Source organism: Esox lucius, chromosome 14 (assembly GCF_011004845.1).
Source record: "Esox lucius isolate fEsoLuc1 chromosome 14, fEsoLuc1.pri, whole genome shotgun sequence".
Lineage (NCBI taxonomy): Eukaryota > Metazoa > Chordata > Actinopteri > Esociformes > Esocidae > Esox > Esox lucius.
Genome location: NC_047582.1, coordinates 18,987,695 through 19,007,800, shown reverse-complemented (window position 1 = coordinate 19,007,800; position 20,106 = coordinate 18,987,695). Strand labels below are relative to the sequence as shown.

Below are 20,106 nucleotides of genomic sequence, written 5' to 3'. Positions count from 1 at the left end.
GGGCTCATAATAAGCCTCTTCATACGTGCGCTCTCTCTCCATGTGACACATGCACACAAACACACATCCTGTTTCCAACGCTGTCCTACATTCCCGAGAGCTTTAATATAGACACACACGCACGCAGTATTTGTCCGTGTGCTTTCTTTTTCTCCGTCTGTCTCTCGTCTCTCCTGCCTCGGCCCTCAGTGTCCCTCCCAGCACACATTGTCCATCTGGTGCAGACGCCTCGCACGCTCTACTTGTTACTTTTCATCTAGTATTCGTGCAAACCCTTTATTTCTCCCCCCGCACCCCTCTGTATTCCATTTAGCTTTTTTCTCCCTCTGCGTCTCCCCCTCCTCTTTTTATATCCTTGGCCTTTCAAGGCGCTCAACTTTTGACTGCTGGCGGCGCGGCCGGGCTTTCTCTGTGGCCGGGCTGTTGAATTCTCTCCCTCTCCCTGTGATCTTTTCAGGAGTCTTTTCCATTTGGATGCTGGTCCCCTCTTCACTGAACCACTCTGTCAGCTCCCTGGGTCCACTCGAGCCATAGAGTCTCGGTGTTCCTCTCAACCCCTGGACTGGAACACAAACATCACAAGGAGCAACTGAAAAGGTGCCCCATTTCATAGTTAATCCTATTTCTGTACGCCCTGTATTGGTTAAACATCAGAGCAAATGTTGTTCCAGGTAATGTAATGCTTGTGTCTTAGCTGCTTAACAATATAGTTGGTTAAATTAGGTATAACTAATATAAAACAAACAAAAGCGAAACATACTAGTGCAATTATCAATTCCAAATAGAAAATATTTACGTTACATATTGGTAATATAGTTGACACTCGTTATTGAATGCAAACCTTTTAGTACAAGTTTCATTATGGGGGGAGATGGGAAGAAATAAGCCACTAGACGCTAGAGATGATACAATACAAAGTAAACATTAAATTGACAATGTACAGTAGCTGCTAGAGTCAATAGTACCATAGGTATTTCTGATTATAATGTTCCTGAAAGGCCTCTGTCCTCTAGAGGGTACCAACATGAACATATTGTTTATCAATTTTATTGTCTTGTATCAAAATCCTGTTCGTTGTATTTATTATTTTCTTAGCCTTTTTATTTTATTTAGTTAGTTGTCAGTCATCTAGATGTGAGGACATGGCCACGGGGAAAAGTCCAGGTAGAGTACTATCTACACAGAGTTTGTACTTCTTTTTTCCTTGGACAGCAATCTATATGCTGATATTGTTTTCCACATTTTTAGACCCAGAAACCAGGCATTCATTTTATTTGCTAAGCAGACCCAGTCCTAGCATGGATAACAATTCGGTGTCCCATTCTTTCCTCCATACCCTTTAGAATGTAAGTCTTTGTACCCAAGGATCCTCTCACTGGAACAGTTAAGGTAAAGTGCTTGGCTTAAGGGCATTTTAATGCATGACCTAACTTTGCCCTCTCCACTTCCACACTCCTGCTTGTGACAACACTCCCTGGGCATTCTGGGAATCCGGGCTCCTCACGGCAGGAGCTTTAGACAAGCACAGTGATACATTGGTGTTATTCATAACAGGTCGGCGGAGTACTGCTCCGCAAATGAAATGTTGAGTGTGTGTTTTGAAGTATCTGATGGAGAGACTAGTGTTGGTCTTGTTTGACTCTGTCTCCGTGTCCAGAGTTCAGGGCTCTCCCCCAGGGCAGGACCTGATACCTAGCAGATTTTATCCAGGTGGGTGTATATAGGAGTGTGTGTGAGAGAGTCCGGAAGGTGTGTGCTTTGAAAGGTGCGTTTCTCTTGATGTCTCCAGTCAATAGTGCTTCCTGCCCTCCGGGCTGTGTGTTAATAGACCAGTCAAACAGAGGGCACCTGTATTTCCCCAGCGATCTACCACCAGCTCACAGAGACTGTTTGACCACTTCTTTTCTGTTTGACCACTGCCATTGTTTTAACATTTTCTATGGTTTAATAGATGAGACCCTTGAAGTTAATGACGGCATTCATTATATGTTTTTGGAGGAAATGAACTGGTTTTATTGGTATAAATGAAAGTTAATCTCATGATTAAATCTGGTGATTAATAATCACATGCTTTTCTCAGGTCGACTTTGACAAAGAGGAGATAACATGCCTTCAACATCTATTCAAACCTTTTTTTTCCTACGTTGTTTTTCATGACAAGGTGTGATTCAAATGGATTTTGTTATCTTTTGTTCACAAAAAAATACATTTAAGCGCTCTGATATGTCGCAGATGACAAGCATATCTATAGCATAATACAGCCACCGCTGTGTTTAAAAATATTTGGAGCGGCACTCAATGAAGTGTCGTAAAGAATTTGTCCTGATTTCAGGACAAAATGTTGTATATTTTTTAAAGGTTTACCCATTTACCAATTTACCATTTACCAATTTACCAGTTTACCCATTTACCCTTGGTGAGGTGTTGAAAAAAATTCCTGAATCTATGATTTTTCTTTATCTTTGTTTAAAATTAACTCAACTGAGGGACCTAAAAAAAAAAATCATGTGTGGCAACAGAGTTGGGATAATCATTCAAATGATGTTAATCACTTTTAATGCACAAACAGTGAGTCCATGCAACTTATTATTGGATTTATGAAGTAAAGGATTATGTGTATTTAAGCTTGATACAATAGGGGTTGAATAGTTATTGGCATTTTTGCTTTACATAAATGAATTAATGAAACAAATGTCCACTGATTTGGGGATGTGGTGTGTATATTAGTGACAGGGCAGTTACGCCTGGTGTTCATCAGTGTTGTACCAGTAAACAAAACGTTACTGATTCTAATTCCCAAATTTAAAAATCTGTTGTTCTGTGCCTCAGCATGGTTGTTAACCCAATAATTGAATATGAAATAAAATGGGGTTTTTATCATATTTACTGTTCCCTCGAGTAATATTGGCACCCCTTGGTAAATATTAGTAGAACAGGCTGTGAAGAATAAAATATTTGCTATTTATTTCTATATATTTTTAATTCCAAAATATTTCACATGAATCTAACCTTTAATTGAACTGAAATGATTGTGGGGGGAACGTGAAACAAAATAAATAAATATTTTTCTCTCCAAAACATGTTCCACAATTCTTGGCAACCCTAGAAATTATTCCTATTATTCCTATAGATGTTTTAGGTTTTTTAGCTCACCTGAGTGATTAGGAACACTTAAGTGGTAAGCAATGACTTCCTGTTTTTCTGGGATAGAAATATGAGGTGACACACTGGCTAAAATCTCACAGTCATCCATCACTCTGTTAAAGAAATGACAATACAGTAATGACATGTGACAAAAGGTTGTTGTGCAGTCAAAATACGATAATGGCTAGAGGAAAATAGCCTGAAGAAAATGTCTACTATCATGGCAATAATTACGAAATTTAAAGCAACTCGAGTCATTAACAATCGGCCTGGAAGGGGCCGTGTGTCTATATTGACCCCAACTACAATTGGGAGGATGATTCGAGTGTCCAATGAAGTATCACAGCTGGAAAATTGCAGATGTTATTTGGGTCTTGAGGTTGTTTCGGAAACAAACACCAGAGGTGGGTTAGGCGTGGGCAGAAACATAGTCATGCAAAAAAGTACCTCATCCCCACTATGAAGTAAGGTGGTGGATCTTTGATGTTGTGGGGCTGTTTTTCTCCCAAAGGCCCAGGACAACTTGTTAGGATACATGGTATCATGGACTCCATCAAGCACCAGCAGATATTAAATCAAAACCTGCCTGCCTCTGCCAGGAAGCTTAAACTGGGTAGTGGTCGGATCTTCCAGAAGGACAATTATCCAAAGGACACCTCAAAATCAACACAAAAATGGTTCACTGAGTACAGAATCTAGGTTTTGCCACGGTCATCCCAGTCCCCTAACCTAAACCCCATAGAAAACATGTGGGATGAGCTGAAGGGGACAGTCCACAAGCATAGACCACAGAATCTGAAGGATCTAGGATTCTGTATGAAGGAATGGTCTCAGATCTCTTGCCATGTGTTCTCCAAACTCATTACACATTATCAGACAGGACTCAGAGCTGTTGGCAAAGGGAGGTCGCACAAAGTATTAAATGAAGGGTTCCAATAATTGTGAACCATATTTGAGATAAGTATTTGTTTTATGATAAGAATGATTTTTTTCTTTTTGTTTTACTTTATGGAAAGGGTACATTTTTGTTAATATTTGGAATGAAAGATCAGGAGGATTGACTTCCAGAGGTTTTTTTCATAGCTCGTTTTGTTCATATTCACCATGGGCACCAATACCAGTGGAGGGCACTGTACTTGGTTAAAAAAGATGAATGACACTACATCTGGGATGTAACACAACAAGTTGAGGGATACAATACTTTCAAAAAGCTCTGTATTATAATTGATATGAAAATGTAATTTCCCAGCCAATGAGCTCATTTTAAATGACTTAAATGATTTACATTAGACTGGAAGAGGAGGAACATTTATGTAACAGACCAACAGAGCTCACATTAATGACCCTTACTCTGTTCACATCAATTAATAAAAGTGATGTGTTTACTTACACAATCTGGGTTAAGTGCTTTTCTCTGAAACACAAAGGCCTGTCCTCATAGAAGCGTCCGAGGAACTCAGTGCAACCTTGCAGCCCTGCCATTTAACAACAGCAGCCTGTGTTTCATTTAGGCAGACAAATATTGTCCTGTGCACAATGCTTATTTGCGAGTCTGAGTTGGTTCACCGATGTCTCAGGCCCAGAGATAAGTGGAGAAGTTTCCAGTTGACTGGCGCGGGACAACTCTGACCCGTCATTCCACTGATTGCCACACTCCGCTCTGCCCTGCCTTTTTGGCAGCAGCTCCTCCAGGGGCCCCTATCTGTCTCTTAGTTTGTCCCAGTATGTCTATGGCACACAGACACACACACACACCTCTCTGTCCCTCTGTGTTAAATGTAGTTATCCCAAGCCCCCAGCGCTCTCCTCATCCTGCTGGCTTTGTCTCCCCTCAGCTGTTCCGGCCGGGTGCCCATATTGTGCTGCCGGGCTCATTACTAGCAGCACTGTGGCCCAAAACATCAACACTAATAGGCCCACTGTTGCCCAGAGCCAAGCCCAGGCTGGGGATGAGGAGAGTGTGTGTGTTTGTGTGTGTGTATGCGTGCACATATGTGTGAGAGATGAAGTATTTGTGTTGCAGTTGTTTGTGGCAGTATTATGTTGTTTTGGACTCTCTGGCTGCAGGATTGTTAATGTTTAACAGTTGCTGTCATTATTTCCCTGGCAGTCTGTCAGCTGCCTCTGTACGTGGAGGCTTTGGAATTTCAATTTGGTGCTTTGGGGGGATTGCCTCGTTTTGCTGCCATGAAAAAAAAACTGTGGGGACATATAGTTTTAAAAGCTCCTCTGTGTCTCTGTATGTGGATATGATGTGTGTTTCTGCATGCCTGTGGGGGGAACTGAAGAAAGTGTTTGATTCATTTGATCAGAGGGGGCTTCCTACCTGAATAACAATGAAGAAAGTGTTTGATTCATTTGATCAGAGGGGGCATCTCACCTGAATAACAATGAAGAAAGGAGTATTGTAACTCCTGGGCACGACAGAGGAAAGGACAAGAGTGAACAGAAGAGTGTAGCTGCTTGGACAGAAAGGTGTGAAGAGAAGAGAGAGGGAGAAAGGAGGGAGACCGTGCACTGTAAAGACTTAGATTCTTGCATTGTTCGTTTGGTTAAGTGCACTCAGATTTTGAGGGACCAGTGATGGGTATTTTATTTATTTTACCAGTTAATTAAATTGAGAACCAATTCTTATTTACAATGACAGTGACGACCTGGCCTACATTCTGACAACATTGTCTGAAAAGCTCTTGGGCATAATTACATTTGAATTAGTCTAAAGTAAAATAAAACTAAATGTAATTATTATTAATCGCCAGGTAGAGTAGGCCCAACACAACGGACTTTGTCTGAATTTGCAACTGTAAGCAAAATGATGTCAGTACTATCTGTAAGGCGTTCTAGATAACAGCGTCTGCTAAATTACCAACATTTAAATGCATTTTACAAGCTCGCATTCAGGGGTTAATAGTGTGGAATAACGTACGATTACGTTAAATATGAACTCTTGGGCTAGTGGTAAATATACGAATTAATCTCCAATATACAAAAAGGCCTAGGACTTTTGCAACATTTGAAATGAAACGAAATAAATTTGAGACAAATCTGGATAAAGTCTCATTTGAAAACTCTAGGATGTCCCTGGCTAATCTGTTTTTCCCAAACCGTGAGTAAGCGGTATAGGTTTACTTTTCAACTTCCACCATCATGGGGTGTGGTCTGGTTGGTATAGCATCAGCCGTTTGCGCCGGTGGAGAGACTATACATCAACCGCGCCTGTGCTGCGATGGTGGGTCCAGGTGGGCCGTGGCACCGCCGAACCGTGGCCTCGTTACTGCGGTATAATAATTAGTCCGCAAAGAGAGGAGAAATAATTGCAAATAAAACTACATGAAGCAGAAAATAAAAAAAGAAATTAAACAGATGCGCGTGTGTTCAGGATCATTGCTTTCGTCCTACGTTTCCTGTAGCTTAAATTGCTGAGTTGCAGAAAATGTAAGTATAAGTGCAGTCAGTTAAGAGTGTAATACAGTATTTCCAGTACAGTATATCCTAAATATTAATGTTGACAGCAGTTAGGCTACTGCACTTTTACTCCAATTTGAAAACTGCTTTTTAGGAATGGTATGTAGAACAGGCCCCGTTTACCTGTACGAATTATAATTTTTGAATGCCTAACTATTATTGTAATAATTGATTGAAAAAAATATATGAACGTGCAATTTCTGTATTATTGTTAACTTCTAAGTGTGATCTCTCATTTCAAGGTAACATTTATTTGTCGTGAATTGACGTTAGCTGACGTCAATTAATCCCCACCCCCCACCCCCCGGAGAATTTGACATTAAAACATTTTAATTAATGGTGTTTTTATAGATAGAAACAGATATTGCAGAACAGATATTTTCACAAAAGAGATTGCAGGTCAAATGAATGCACTGCTACTGAAACAACTTACAAACCCTCATGTGACGTCCATTCCAGTGTTGGGATTATTAAACAATAAGAACTCTATAATGCAATGATCATCTTGCGCTGGTGTTTTGTGTAGGCCTATGTTGTTACTTACTGCCACATTCCACAACAGTCAGTTGAGTGGAAATACTTTTGGAGATATTTTAATACGTTAATTCTAAGCAAATTACTGTTATTTATTCTAATCTAAAGATACTTGAATGAATCACTAAATTTGCAAAGACGCTGGGAAAAATTGCAATGGAAATAACTTTGTCATGCTTTATTTAATTAAAATAATTCTTTAGAAATTCAGTATTTACATCTTCAATAATAATAATAACATTATAAGAAAAGAAATGTTTTGTCACAGTTCTTACGAAACATTGAAATATCATTGAAGAAAAAGAATCTTTCAAGTTGTTTTGTTTTTCAGAAACTAAGTCATTAATCCCCAGAAAATCCACCCCAAATCATCCTTCTGATAAAATTGCATTTCTTTCTCAGGAGTAGTTTGCCATTTACAATATATACATACTGCCAAACAAGAGTAGGCCTAAATCAGACAGTTCAATTTATAACACATTTTCTTTTAAAGGACATGAGGACATTTTTCTGTGATGACATGTGTGATGCATATCTCATCCAGACTATTGACACTACATTACATTTAACATGTGGAAGGTTTTCTTTAGGTGGTAAGCTGAAAGAGGCAGAATTTTGAATTCAAAACAGAAAACCCTGAAAAACAGACACTAGAATGTGAAAGAGATTTGGGTAATTGTAGAAAACTGTTGTAAACTTGATGCAAATTCAGGCGAAGCTACACAAAAAGCACTTACTGCACTGTGACAGTATAGCACATCCTGTGACGTCACCATGAAGTCAGAGTTACAGCGTGTTGCAAAATGTGCTATTTTAGAACGTCTTTGGCGCAACAGCTTTGGAGCAATGGATACAGGATGTAGATTCAGGGCTTTGTAACTGAAAAAGTCACAGAAATCAGTCTCCCAATGTATTAGTGTTCAGAATGTCATGTGTAAACGTGTAAAGCCACCCTGGTTGAGGCTGTCATTCAAAACAAATAAATAATTCATTAGTTGTCCATGAGTTCATGCTCAAGCATTGCTGGTCCAGTCTTCAGTGTCCTTCCAATGTCTTTACTCCCCCTGTCCATTATTTGGAGACAGTCCAGTCATTTCCCTGTCCCTTGCTGCATTTTCCTGTTGGTCCACATGTTCAGTTGTCTTGCTACTATTTGGCCCGTGGAAGCTAGAGATGGTCATAGGCAGCGGTGGGTGGTGGAGCGGTGCGGGAGGCCGAGCCGTAGTAGTAGGGGGAACCTGCAGGGGGCGACAGACAGAAAGGATTTTACCATTGTGGTAGAATTTTTGCTTGGCTTTGATGGTGTTACTGAGGGACAATGCAATGTAGAGCTGGCTTTCTTTATCCCATCCACCACAGGACAAAAGCAGATGGTTCAGATGGAAATCTGCCTTGCTTGGATAGTTTGTCCCATGAATAAAGCTGCCTGCTTTCAACCTTCTCTCCACTACAGTATGGGTCTACTTGATGGAACAAATACCACAGAATGTTTTACGCATATAGTTAAGCATTCAGAACACACACACATTAATAATGTGTTGTTAATAACTGGTGAAATCAGCTGTTTCAAGGTGACATACTGACTTGTGACCAGAAACTCAGAGCAGAACACAAGTTTTCATAGGCTGGTCAGTTCAGAGAACGTGACTATACAGTTGTGCTACAGAGCTCACCTTCTGGTAACTCGGCAAGTGGTTTCCATGGGGACTATGGGAGATCACGATTAATTTGCTCTTTCACGTGACTGAAACCAAATGTTTGACTGTACATGATTTCCTGCTTAGACGATTTGTATTTGCCAATTTACAATTGATACACTAGGCTTAAAATCAATGGAACTTACAGTAGGTTTCCAAGTAAAAAAAATATGGTTGTAATGGAAAAACTAAACCAGACAAGAACATATAAATGTTATTTAGCAAGCTGGGTCCAGAATTCACTCAAGGTGAATATCTGTACACTTGTTTCGTGTTTTTTAATGAAGATCACATCAGCTTCAATCATAACACTTCAGCTTTAACAATACGCCCCTGTGTGGAATGGTCCATTACTCATGTGTCCACTAAAATACATTTGTCTGATTCGTTGAACACCACTGTGCCTTGCTCACCGAGTATGCTAGAATTGGTGAACCTCCAAGCTTCACTGTAGGAGGTGTATGGGGAGTGAGTGTAGGTCTGGCCAGAGTAGTCCGCACCTGTAGAACATGGAAAAAACCAACACGTACATCAGACGTACTGTAGAGGCAATTACGCAGGAACCTACATCATTCAGGGAAAAAATCCACACGCATTCTTGTACAGACGAAAGACTATCAAGCATAATGTTTTTATTTATAAAGACATTGTCTTCCTCAAAGTGTTCTTTTGCCCTCATTTGAGGGTGTTTATCCTCTTGCCAGCGTCTGCTGAGACTTAGCTCATAATTCACCAACGGTTAGGGCAGCTTGTAAACCATTAATCTATGAGCCAGGTGGATGGCTGGGGGTAAAATCCCTCGACTCATTGGTGCGTGTGGCTAGTCTCCGCGTCCTCTCTATAGCATTTCCACCTCCCCTCCCTCCAAAATGCCTTCCTCTCCTCTCTATCCCTCACTTCCTGCTTTAGCCTTTCAAGCTTTCTCTTGTCTTTTTTTTCGTCTTTTTTTTAACATTCCAATATCTAATTGGTAATTATGTTGGCTGGATTGAATCCCTCACCACCCCCAGACCCCCCCTTTCTGTGAGTAATTGTGTATGAACGCTTCCTCACAGTGAGCCCACCAGAAAAATAATAAATCAGACCCTCTCATTTCGCGCTTCGAAGGGCAGACTTCAAATAAAAAAAGCACATCACAGACACACACACACACACACACACGCACAAACACCACAGAATGCTCTCTCTCCCTCTCTTCCTCTCCCTCTCACCCAGGCCCACTCTGCCACCCTGTGCCCCCCCCCCTCCCCACCTTCTCTCTCCTTCTGGTGGGGCCCCTGGTTCCCATGGTGATGTGTGGTCACAGGGGCGGTGTGGGCGGTGTGGGGGTGCAGGCACCAGGGCGGAACCCCTAGCCTGTTCCCTGTACCCCCTGGGCCCTGGCTGGACCACTCCGTAGTTCACCAGTCTAGAAGGCTACTCATTAACCAGCATGCCTTCCTGTTAATCTCAAATCCTCCCTCCTAGCACTACTCTCTCTCCCTCTGATCCTTGCTTTTCTAACACTGGTTTTGGTCACTGCCTTGCCACAATTCAATGTTTGGCTTTTTGTCTACAGGGAAGCTTTGTCCTCGTAGCATATTCAGTTACAGCGTCCCAAAGGGAAAATCTGATTGGCTCGAAAATAAAACAACATACTACATTTAACTAAGACGTGTTTCAAGAAGAGGCAACTCTCTGAAACACCAAAGGAAGACATAGCCTGAGTCATTGTCAGTGTCAGGGCATTTGTTTCACCTGCTACCATGCCAGTGATGGCCGAGGATGAGTAGCCTGTCTGGCCACTGGAGGGGATGTGAGGAGGGTAGCCAGGGAGAGTCGAACTGACCATGTCCCTTCCTGAAACAGAACACAACAGACCACACACACTGTCAGCCTGTGGGCATAGTAGTAGAGCAGGATCTTCGCAGAAGCTGGATACACACGTAATTTCAGGCACTGCCAGTGGTGCTCAACAAACATCACAATAATCTGTCATGTACAGGAGATCATGTCAATAACTGTTCCACCATACTCTGCCGTTATTGACAGCAGTTGATGTTCCAGCACAGTACTGAACATGGGTTTAGTGTGTTGTGGCAGGTGAGGTGTCCATATGAGCCCTTTATGGGGCATGGCAATGACTGAGATGAATCCTTCATTACCTGCTATGAGAGACTGGCTGCTGAACTGGCCGTACACTGGTGCATGATGGGAGAATGAGTTGAATGCATGAGGGAAATGGTTGGAGCTGCTGCAGCTGCTACTGACAGAGACAGGGCCCTGTATGGACTGCAGCTCCAGAAAAGCTGAGTTGGCCACCATGTTTGGGGAGGGGCTCGTGCTGGTCACCTCAGGGGACATTTCCTGTTTCAGACAAAGTGGGAGGGGCTGTAGGGGATCTGAGATGCATGGCCAGTGGGTGGGTTTGTGGATGGGTGAGAAAATGAAGTAAAATGGAATTAACTGATATGAAGAAATGGATAAACAAATACACAGCAGCAATAGCCTAGAAGCCGATTGAAATTAATGCTTGAAACAAATGATGAGTGAATGGGTACAACATGGTGTTTGATGTGCTTGCGAACTGTGCTGCCGAGACACATACACCGCATCTTGTACAGCTGTTTTAAATTAAACTTGAAAGGGTGCTTTGGGCAGCTCGTGATAATAAGCCAAATTAATTGTACAACGCATCAGCAGGCACGGCAAGCTAAAATGGCTGCACTGCAGAGATATGATAGCTGGTTGGGATCAAGATCTACAATCAGTCTGATGACAAATGCAAGTTATACAGTTTGGAGGATCCATGCCTAAACAGTTCACAAATGATGAATGCATTGTCACATTACCAACATGCCTGTCTGTGAATTGGGTCTTTAGTTATTCTGACTGAAAGCTATGTGGTCTGGCCACGTGTTCGGTATCTCCTCGAGACTGTGGTCTTTGTGCACACCGAGACTCTTACCTGACACCACGGTGTAGCCTTGGTGCGCCGCCAGGTTCCGACCAATAGCAGCACTCGATGATGAGAGGCTTGTCTTCCCGTCTTCTAGACTGCCGTTGATGAGCGAGAGAGGGTACAAAGTCTGTGAAGGATAGAACAGTTAACCATTGATCCATTAGTGTGTGTGTGTGTGACACGGAGAGAATGTGACAGTGCAAAGACACAAAGACACAAAGACAGAGAGCTGTGTTAACGGCAGTGATTGAGCGACTGAGGTGAACCGTGCTCCAGTACTGAGGCTGTGTGCTGGGTTGTGTACCTGCTCCGTCTTGCTGGCTGCAGCCGTGCTGAAGGAGTCTGGAGGGTAGTGGTGACGGTCGAAGCCGCAGTCTGGGTGCTGCGGGGGGAAGTGCTCCGGCCTCAGCTGCTTCCTGGGAACGCCCCCACTGCCCTGAGAGTCCACACTGTGTCTACAGCTCTCCTGGTCACCTAAGAGAGGCAAAGTGAGAGATGAAAGAGAGGCAGGGGCAGAGAATGAGATAGAGTAAGGAAGAGGTAAGGACAGAGAGAATGAGTGAGATCCTGTTGGATCTATGATAATTAGAAGGTGGGTACAGATATTTGTCGTAGTTAAGAAATCTACAAGATGTAATATATACACTTTTGGGAAAATATGTTTAGCTTATCTCACTCTCCCTGAGACAACCTTGGAGAGTAGAGTCATAGCCAGGTGTTCAGCCATTTTTACAGCGACCCCGGATCAATTAGAGTTAACTATCATGCTCATATACAGAACAACACGTTTTTCACCTTGTCTGCTCAAGGATGTGATCTAGAAAACATATAGTTAATGGTCAGACGCTCTGAACACTAGATTGCCTGACAGTTTGAGAATGTACATAAATTACGTGAGGAGGACTAATTCAATTGAGAAAGTAAATCTTACTGAATTGCGTCAAAATAATTTGGCGGGTAGTATACCAGGATCAGGGATTGTATGGGAATCTGGGGGCACTTACTGTCATCATGGCTCCTCTTGCCCTCCTGGCTGGGCTGTGGGATACCCAGCAGGCCACTGATGGAGTAAGTGGAGCCCAGGGAGTCGGACTGAGGCGACTCGGGAGGAGTGACAGCTGAACTGGGAACTGACAGACAGACACGGGAAACAGACCCATTATTACTCCAATATTATCATTGACCATTAGCACCTCATCTTACGGGCCATTAAGCATGGAGTTTCTTTAGGCTTAATCCAACATGATCAGATCATAATGCTGAGCGTTAGCGAAGGCCTGTGTCTGTGCTCAGGGTGTGGGAGTGTTAGTGTCTTGTTAATGACATGGGGGATGTGAGTGTGTATTTTTGTGTGTGTCTGTGTTTGTGTGCTTGTGTGTGTGTGTTTGTTTAGAGAGACTCACTGAGTGTGTGTCCTGGGCTCAGGCCTTTGCCATCCAGAGGCAGGTTAAATGGCTGCTGCACCTTGGTTCGGATTATTCTGAAATAATTTGCCGTAATTACACAACAGTGGAAAACCTACTGGACGACTCCAACGGGTAAACAGTAAAAAAACAAATCACAGAATTTACCACTGTATTTATTTTACTTATTGCATTTCTCATCACATAGCTCCATTACTAAACGGATCTCTTGAAGGACTATTCTCTTAAGTTTTGGGGGGGTTTCCCATAGCATACTGTAGGGGATAGACTGTACCTGTTGATGGAACTGACGCTGGGAACGGTGTCGCTGTCACACACGCCCTCAGCCAGAAGCCGATCTCTGATCTCCCAGGCAAACATAGTGGGGTTCTGCCGCTTGTACTCCGCTATCTTATCCACCACTTTAGGAGTAGCCACCTTGGGTTTAGATCCCCCAATCACTCCTGGCTTAATGCTGCCTGTCTCGTAGTAGCTGCCAACAGAGAAAGGGTGGTTCGTTTAGAGCAACGTATTGAACGCGGGTGGTCATCGTTTTTTATTGATCCAAAAGAGCTGCTGCCGATGCCCGATGCCGTGCTCTGTGGAGCCAGGAGGTTTTCACAGTAGGAGACGTGGTTTTGTTGTCTAAGTGCAAACTTGCAAACCCAACAGGAAGCCTTTAAGAGAGTCACCCTGGTGTGTGAAGGTGCTAGCCGTTACTTACCGTCCCAGGATCTTACTGACGCAGCCGTGGCTGACCCGGAGCTGGCGAGAGATGTCACAGGGGCGGACGCCCTGATGGGCCATGTCCACGATGCGCTGCCGGATCACCTCCGGAAGCGGGCGGCCATTCACAAACATTCCGCCTAGTTGGTTAAGACCCCCATGACCTGGGGAAGGAGGGGGATGAAACACACATAAATGTCATGGAACCCGAGCCCACTACCACCCACGCTACCAACCACACACAGTACTACCGCACACAGAGGATCTACACACAGGGAAGACTGACTCAGGAGCTGGTTTTACTTCAGGCTATTTGTTTGGTCTGAGACAGGGCTTTACTGCAGACAGGTATAGAGATTAAATGTATTTATTTAAATAAATGCCATTGTTTAGACATTCAAAGGTAAAATTCTTCTCAGAACGAGTCGAAGAACGTAAAGGTGAATTATTTGGATTTCCAAGAGAAGATGTAATTGAACCTGGTGAAAACATTGAGCACATCACATCAGTGAAACACATTATTATCTCTGTGATGCCTCAACAAAATTGGGTAGGCCAAGAACCTGCATATGGACATTTATTACATGGAATTTTTTCAGGTGCATGGTTTTAAATTATTATTTTGAGTTTATGTTGAGGAGCCGCATGTTTTGTGATGTCAGATTTGCATGTGGGTTATACTGACATACCTTGGATTTAAAAAAAACACTGAAATATACTGTAAACCAAACTAAAGCGCAAAATGATGACCTCAGCAATGTGAATGATGCACATGTAAGAATATATTTTGTCATCTTATCATGCATAATTCAGTGTTGTTGTAAAAGAGTGGAAAAAAAGTTTAACTGACCAATTAAGTCGGCTCTAGCTAGAAATTTGACAGCCTCTGGTCTAGACAGCTCTGTGTAAGTCTTCCACATTCTAGATGTTCTCAATCCTGGTTCTGACCTCTAGATTCCTCGCTCCGGGTATGGGTTTCCTATGGGACACACAAGGCAGCGAGAGCAGGGTAGTCATTCCTCGCAGTGAAAGTTTGCCCTAACTTTGATATAAATAAATGTCACTTGAAATGTTTTGTTATATTTAAGTTAAAAAAATACGGCAGTGGTAAAAGATATAATTTAGGCCTATTCTGCGGCGCTGCGCGGTACGAAAAATCCGATAACATCAGGTTATTCGTTTCCAAATTTCTAGTCTGGATGCACGGAAATGATACTGTCTAGGCAACAATTCCATAGCCTAATTAACACATTCAGTTACTTGTCATTATTTTACGCTCTTCGTCTTTTTTTACTCAACATTTTGTCAGTTCTTATTAAAAAATATTTATAGGCTAGACGGGCAACTACAACAAAGTTCCAAGTGAAGCCAGTTATTTTAACTGACATCTTCAGAAAATGCATAGAATAAAATAAGGGAAAAACATGTAAATTGTTCGTTTTTTATTAGACTAATTTACACTGAACAACACAAAAATTTACAATATTGCCTATTTTAGTAAAATGCCCAGGAAGTGATGGGCGGTAATCTGTTAGTATATACAATGTTACGTAGGCTATGCAGTAAATGTGTTCAACGTCAGTATTTGAACATTAGGGATTTGTTGATATTCGTATGAAAAATTTACCGATTTAATTCTAATGTTTCACCATTACACTTCCGATTATGCGAATATGCATTCGTAACAGAACATAATCCCTTGCGTCTAGGCAGAAATGAAGAGGCCTACACCAGGGAATGCCTGTTTGAGTAACAGTTAACAATTTTAATTTACAATATTCAAAAATCGAATGATGCTTTGTGGGGACTGGGAATGCAGATTGGAATAGGTTTTGCTATTGCATTTGGAAATTTGTCAGCAGTTCCTCTGTCTTTCTATGGACTGCATCAGTGACTTTGTAAGAATCCCATTGCTTTTAATTTAACCCATTCAGCAGCTTCCTATGCTCGTTCTTTCCTTAGCCCTTTCCCAGCTTTCATTTCCACATCAAACGGAGGCCGGACCAGGCTGGGCTGGGAGCACTATTAACGGTGCTAGCGGAGTGTGTAAAAATCTCCCCGCCAAGCTTCACCAACCTGCAGGATATTAAAGCCGAGCAACCCCAAGGGAATAAACACACGCATATACACACACGTGCGCGCGCATTCTCCATCTCTCTTCTGACACACACACACACACACACACAAATAAACAAACAAATCACTCGTAAGTCCTTTTTTGCACATAGCCAACACTGTCTCCATTTTGGCTACTAGTAATTTCTAACGATGCGGTTACTTTTTCTTAGGATTTTGTCTTTGAAAGAATGCCATTCATGAATTTAATCTTCAAAATGGATTCAAACTTATTTTACCTCGGTAAAATATATAGTTTTATTGCTTCTAGAACTGAGTGAACTCGGCCTAATGTTAAATACCTACCGGGTGGAGATTAGGTTTAAAACTAAAAATGTTAATTGAACATTTTGGAGCCCTCAAAATGACCCAGCAAATATCTAGCATAACTGAAACAAGTTTTTAAAATGTGTTTTACTTGTTTCCCAATATTAAATCAAATGTAAGACTATGCGAAATATAGCAGGACCTCTCACTCAAATGAAACGGTTCTACAAAAGTTAGACAATGCAGAATTCCTGCAACACTGCGGGTTTTCCCTACATTACACCCTTGTTCTTTAACATCCCATTAGGTTATGGGATCAAGTGAGGCCCAGATTAGAATTTCGAATATTTATTTTCCGTTATTTATTATTAATTATATGTTTGTTCCAGCCTTGCTTGATTAACATGAAAATTACAATATCCCTTATGTTTATGTTTCACACAAGCTGTTTGTTCTTCAACTATCACAGACCATAATGTATTTGTCAACCACTGAATTCGAAATCGATAGTCTACATTCGACAACATGGTAGACTGTATTATTCTCCAATAATATTTATGTCAACTTTTCAAGCAACGTGATTAGGCTAGAGCCATAACCCCAAACCGTCTCAGGTGCAACTTCTGAACAGTTTATATAACTCTGATAGAGGCTGCTACAAGAACATGAAAGAAAATGGCGCGTACAAGGTGACCAGAGTGTGCCATAATTTATGCTGCGAGGTAGACCGGGTGAAACATAAACAAGCCATACCATTCAGTTGCACACCGTTCCATCGTTGAAGCAATTGAAGTGACAATGACCACGGCTTGGCCCAAATCTATGTCTGACAGCTAAACTAACGTCAATTAACTTCCCAAACCTTCGACCGGAGAAGGAAAATCTATAAGTTCACCCTGGCTTTCTGGGCCTATAAAAAACACATACAAATTATAACAACATATAATCAGTGATAGTTACCTTTTTTAACGTTTCATTCATTCATTAATATTATAACTTTAATTTAAAAATCCCTCTGAAATAAAGAAAACAAATCTTGAAAAAGCGAATGTGTACAGGGCACGTTAAGTTGTAATACATAGGCTGTAGGTTATTTGCTCTGCTCTGATACAGAGACACATTTCCGTATGCATTTGAACATCCTTCAAATGAAATGGAAATTGAAACTAAGATAGTATTTAGAATTTGTAGGTATAATACAGGCCTACTCTAACACGACATAACCTGGTTCTGTTATTAGTCCTTATTGGATATAATTTATTAGAGAATGAAACGACAAACAATATTCAGTTTTTTTCTAATTCAAGGCACCCGCAGGCCAAATTATCAGCATTGTAAGCAATTACTTTAAAAGCTGTCAGTTTTTATGACTTTAGAGATCCCGACGAACAATTTTAGTTATCCTTGACAGAAAATAAAGACAGTATAAAGTGATTTAATTGTCAAAACATGAACATTAACTAGTTGAATGAAGGCTGATTTTTGTCAAAGTACATTTTGTTATGTTTATACTTTATACTGCATTTTCCCCCTTGCTTTTGTAATTCCATTGTTAAAATTGATGAATTATTTCAGTTTTTGGTGAAAATGTCCGACAAAAATCTTTTTAGATTATATTTATTTAGGCTACATTTGATAGCAAACAAATCCATGCTTTATCCTCTCTTTATCGGCCAGAATACTATAGAATAGGAGGGAATGGAGTCTCAGATCTTGTGTTTTACCTCGTCCGGTGGTGTTGGACATATCTCTGAGGTCTTGTTCGTTGGGTGTCCTTGCCAAATGTAAGAGGGTCCACGCTTTCTCCGAGTTAATTAGATGTTTTTAGTCCATGGGGCCTCGCTTGGCATGAATGTGTTCCTGAGTGCACTCTTAAATGCGCTGCAAGAGGACATTGTAATAGTTAATAACGGGTTCTTATGAATACCGTTTGGTGATGTTGTTTCTTTAGTGTGCCATAGTGTCCCATATTATTGCAATAGCATATGGGCTATTAATGCCCGCGTTTCAGTTTTTATATTAAGTCCTGCGCCCCCGCCGCCCCTCTTATTCAAAAATATAAACAAATGCCTTTATTATAAACCAAAACAAAAAACGAATTTCACTGCTTATCGTAGACAATAACGAGCAGGCTAACAGCCTTGGATCTGTTGGGAATACTCTCCCACACAACTCAGCAAATGTAACCGAACTCAATAAAAACAAAACAATAGCTAATACAGTGCTCATTGTTAAACTATTACACATTTACAACACTTGTTAAATATTTCAACAACCATTCACATTTGCCAACACAATGATTTGTCACCTGAATAGCCTTTTGAACATTGCGTTTGGTATCAAAAGTACCTCATTTGTGTCAAGAATTACCTTCGTCTTGCAGATTAAAGGTCCGGACAGATATCCTTATTATTATCCAATGCTAGATCACACTGGAGAACATGTACCATCGGCCGGGTTGATCCAATTTAATCTTTGATAAAGCGTGTGGTATGATGCTCTCAACAGTCAGAGACGGTGTAGCTGTTTAGGACCTACTACTAATAGGCTATCGTGCGAGGTTTTATCCAACAGACGCTCTCGGAGGCGCGCAGCAGAGACGATGCGTCGAGGCCATTGGATGATGTAGTGGAGGGGGTGCAGTAGAACGATGGGTGAGGTGTGGCTATTTGAAAACAGGGTGTCACCCTTCCCAAAGCCACATGGATGACTGATTTTTTTTTGAGTGGCATTTCACCCAACAACACACTGACTGAGTGAAACAGCAACGTTTACGGAAACACTCGTCAAGGAACCGGTTTGTTTTCATTCACCCCCAGCGACAGCTTCGCTTTGATTAGATTGTGTACACGATGTGACACGATTTCCGGGGGTCTGAAAATGCAGGTTCATTTGGAGTACACCGGTTTCACACACACTTCGGCACTTGATTTGTTGTGATCTGTCTCAATTTCGGCTATCACACGAGAGCCTATATGTCCCATTATTTGAATGATCCAATTAGTACAAGAAATAGGCCTACGACACGGAGGTAGATAAACAAGGGCTTGTAACCCAAGGTCGTTGGTTTGAATCCCCAAACCGAAACCGCGAACAACCTGTTGTAGTGCTCTTGAACAACGAATGTAATCCTTATTACTCCAGTGCATCTCTCAAGATTACGGCAGTAGTAAATGTAATGGGTATAAAGCTTATATTTTGTAGATATTATTTTCAAATCAGAAGATTGCTTTCGAGTTTGTGCCCTACATATATACACAATATGTACTAGATTATATATATATATATATATATATATATATATATATATATATATATATTGGTTTCAGACCACTTCAATAAGGAAATAAAGGATCAAACGGTTGCAATATAGGCTTTCAACTTTGCTCATAACAATGCCCTACTGTCCGAATACTACTGCATTCAGGCCTAAAAGATGTTGCATATCAAGAATCAACATCTCTATTAGAAAACTTTTTTCAGATTGCAATTGTATTTATTGATATAGCTCTTCAATAATGATGTAGTTACAGTGGGCATAGTATTGTATCATTATGCCTATTATTATAGTTATTAATATAGCATTATCACAACATAACCACTATTTCTTATACACATTGACAGATGCACGGGTAAATCCTGAAGGCTACAACACATTTTTAAAATAACCGCCTCCTTCAGTAAGTAAAAATCGGTCCTATAACCTGATGGGATTACATTAATGTAGAGTATTATTACTTTTCACCCAACTGCCCTAAGATTACTTTCTGTGGTTTGTTAAGTTGTAGGTCAGACAGTGTTACATAGATTGTTA

The 20,106-nt window shown here is 41.2% G+C and overlaps 1 protein-coding gene across 7 annotated transcripts; it reads right to left on the bottom strand.

Annotated features, from left to right (window-relative positions):
- Positions 1-7,306: 7,306 nt before the first annotated feature.
- On the bottom strand, positions 7,307-18,868 carry pax8 (paired box 8). Of its 7 annotated transcripts, none has more exons than XM_010877825.3 (13): positions 18,663-18,866; positions 18,017-18,173; positions 14,761-14,889; positions 13,909-14,074; positions 13,480-13,677; positions 13,185-13,261; positions 12,786-12,911; positions 12,086-12,255; positions 11,788-11,908; positions 10,985-11,221; positions 10,578-10,679; positions 9,254-9,340; positions 7,307-8,381 (listed from the first exon to the last, which is right to left on the bottom strand). In XM_010877825.3, the coding sequence occupies exons 3-13, from the start codon at positions 14,828-14,830 to the stop codon at positions 8,311-8,313; spliced, it is 1,425 nt and encodes a 474-aa protein (XP_010876127.1). In that variant the 5' UTR covers positions 14,831-14,889; positions 18,017-18,173; positions 18,663-18,866; the 3' UTR covers positions 7,307-8,310. The 7 variants fall into 7 exon arrangements, with proteins under 7 accessions (XP_010876127.1, XP_010876130.1, XP_010876135.1 ...); XM_010877828.3 differs by having other exon boundaries at positions 13,909-14,050; XM_010877833.3 differs by lacking the exon at positions 10,985-11,221 and having other exon boundaries at positions 18,663-18,868.
- Positions 18,869-20,106: the final 1,238 nt, after the last annotated feature.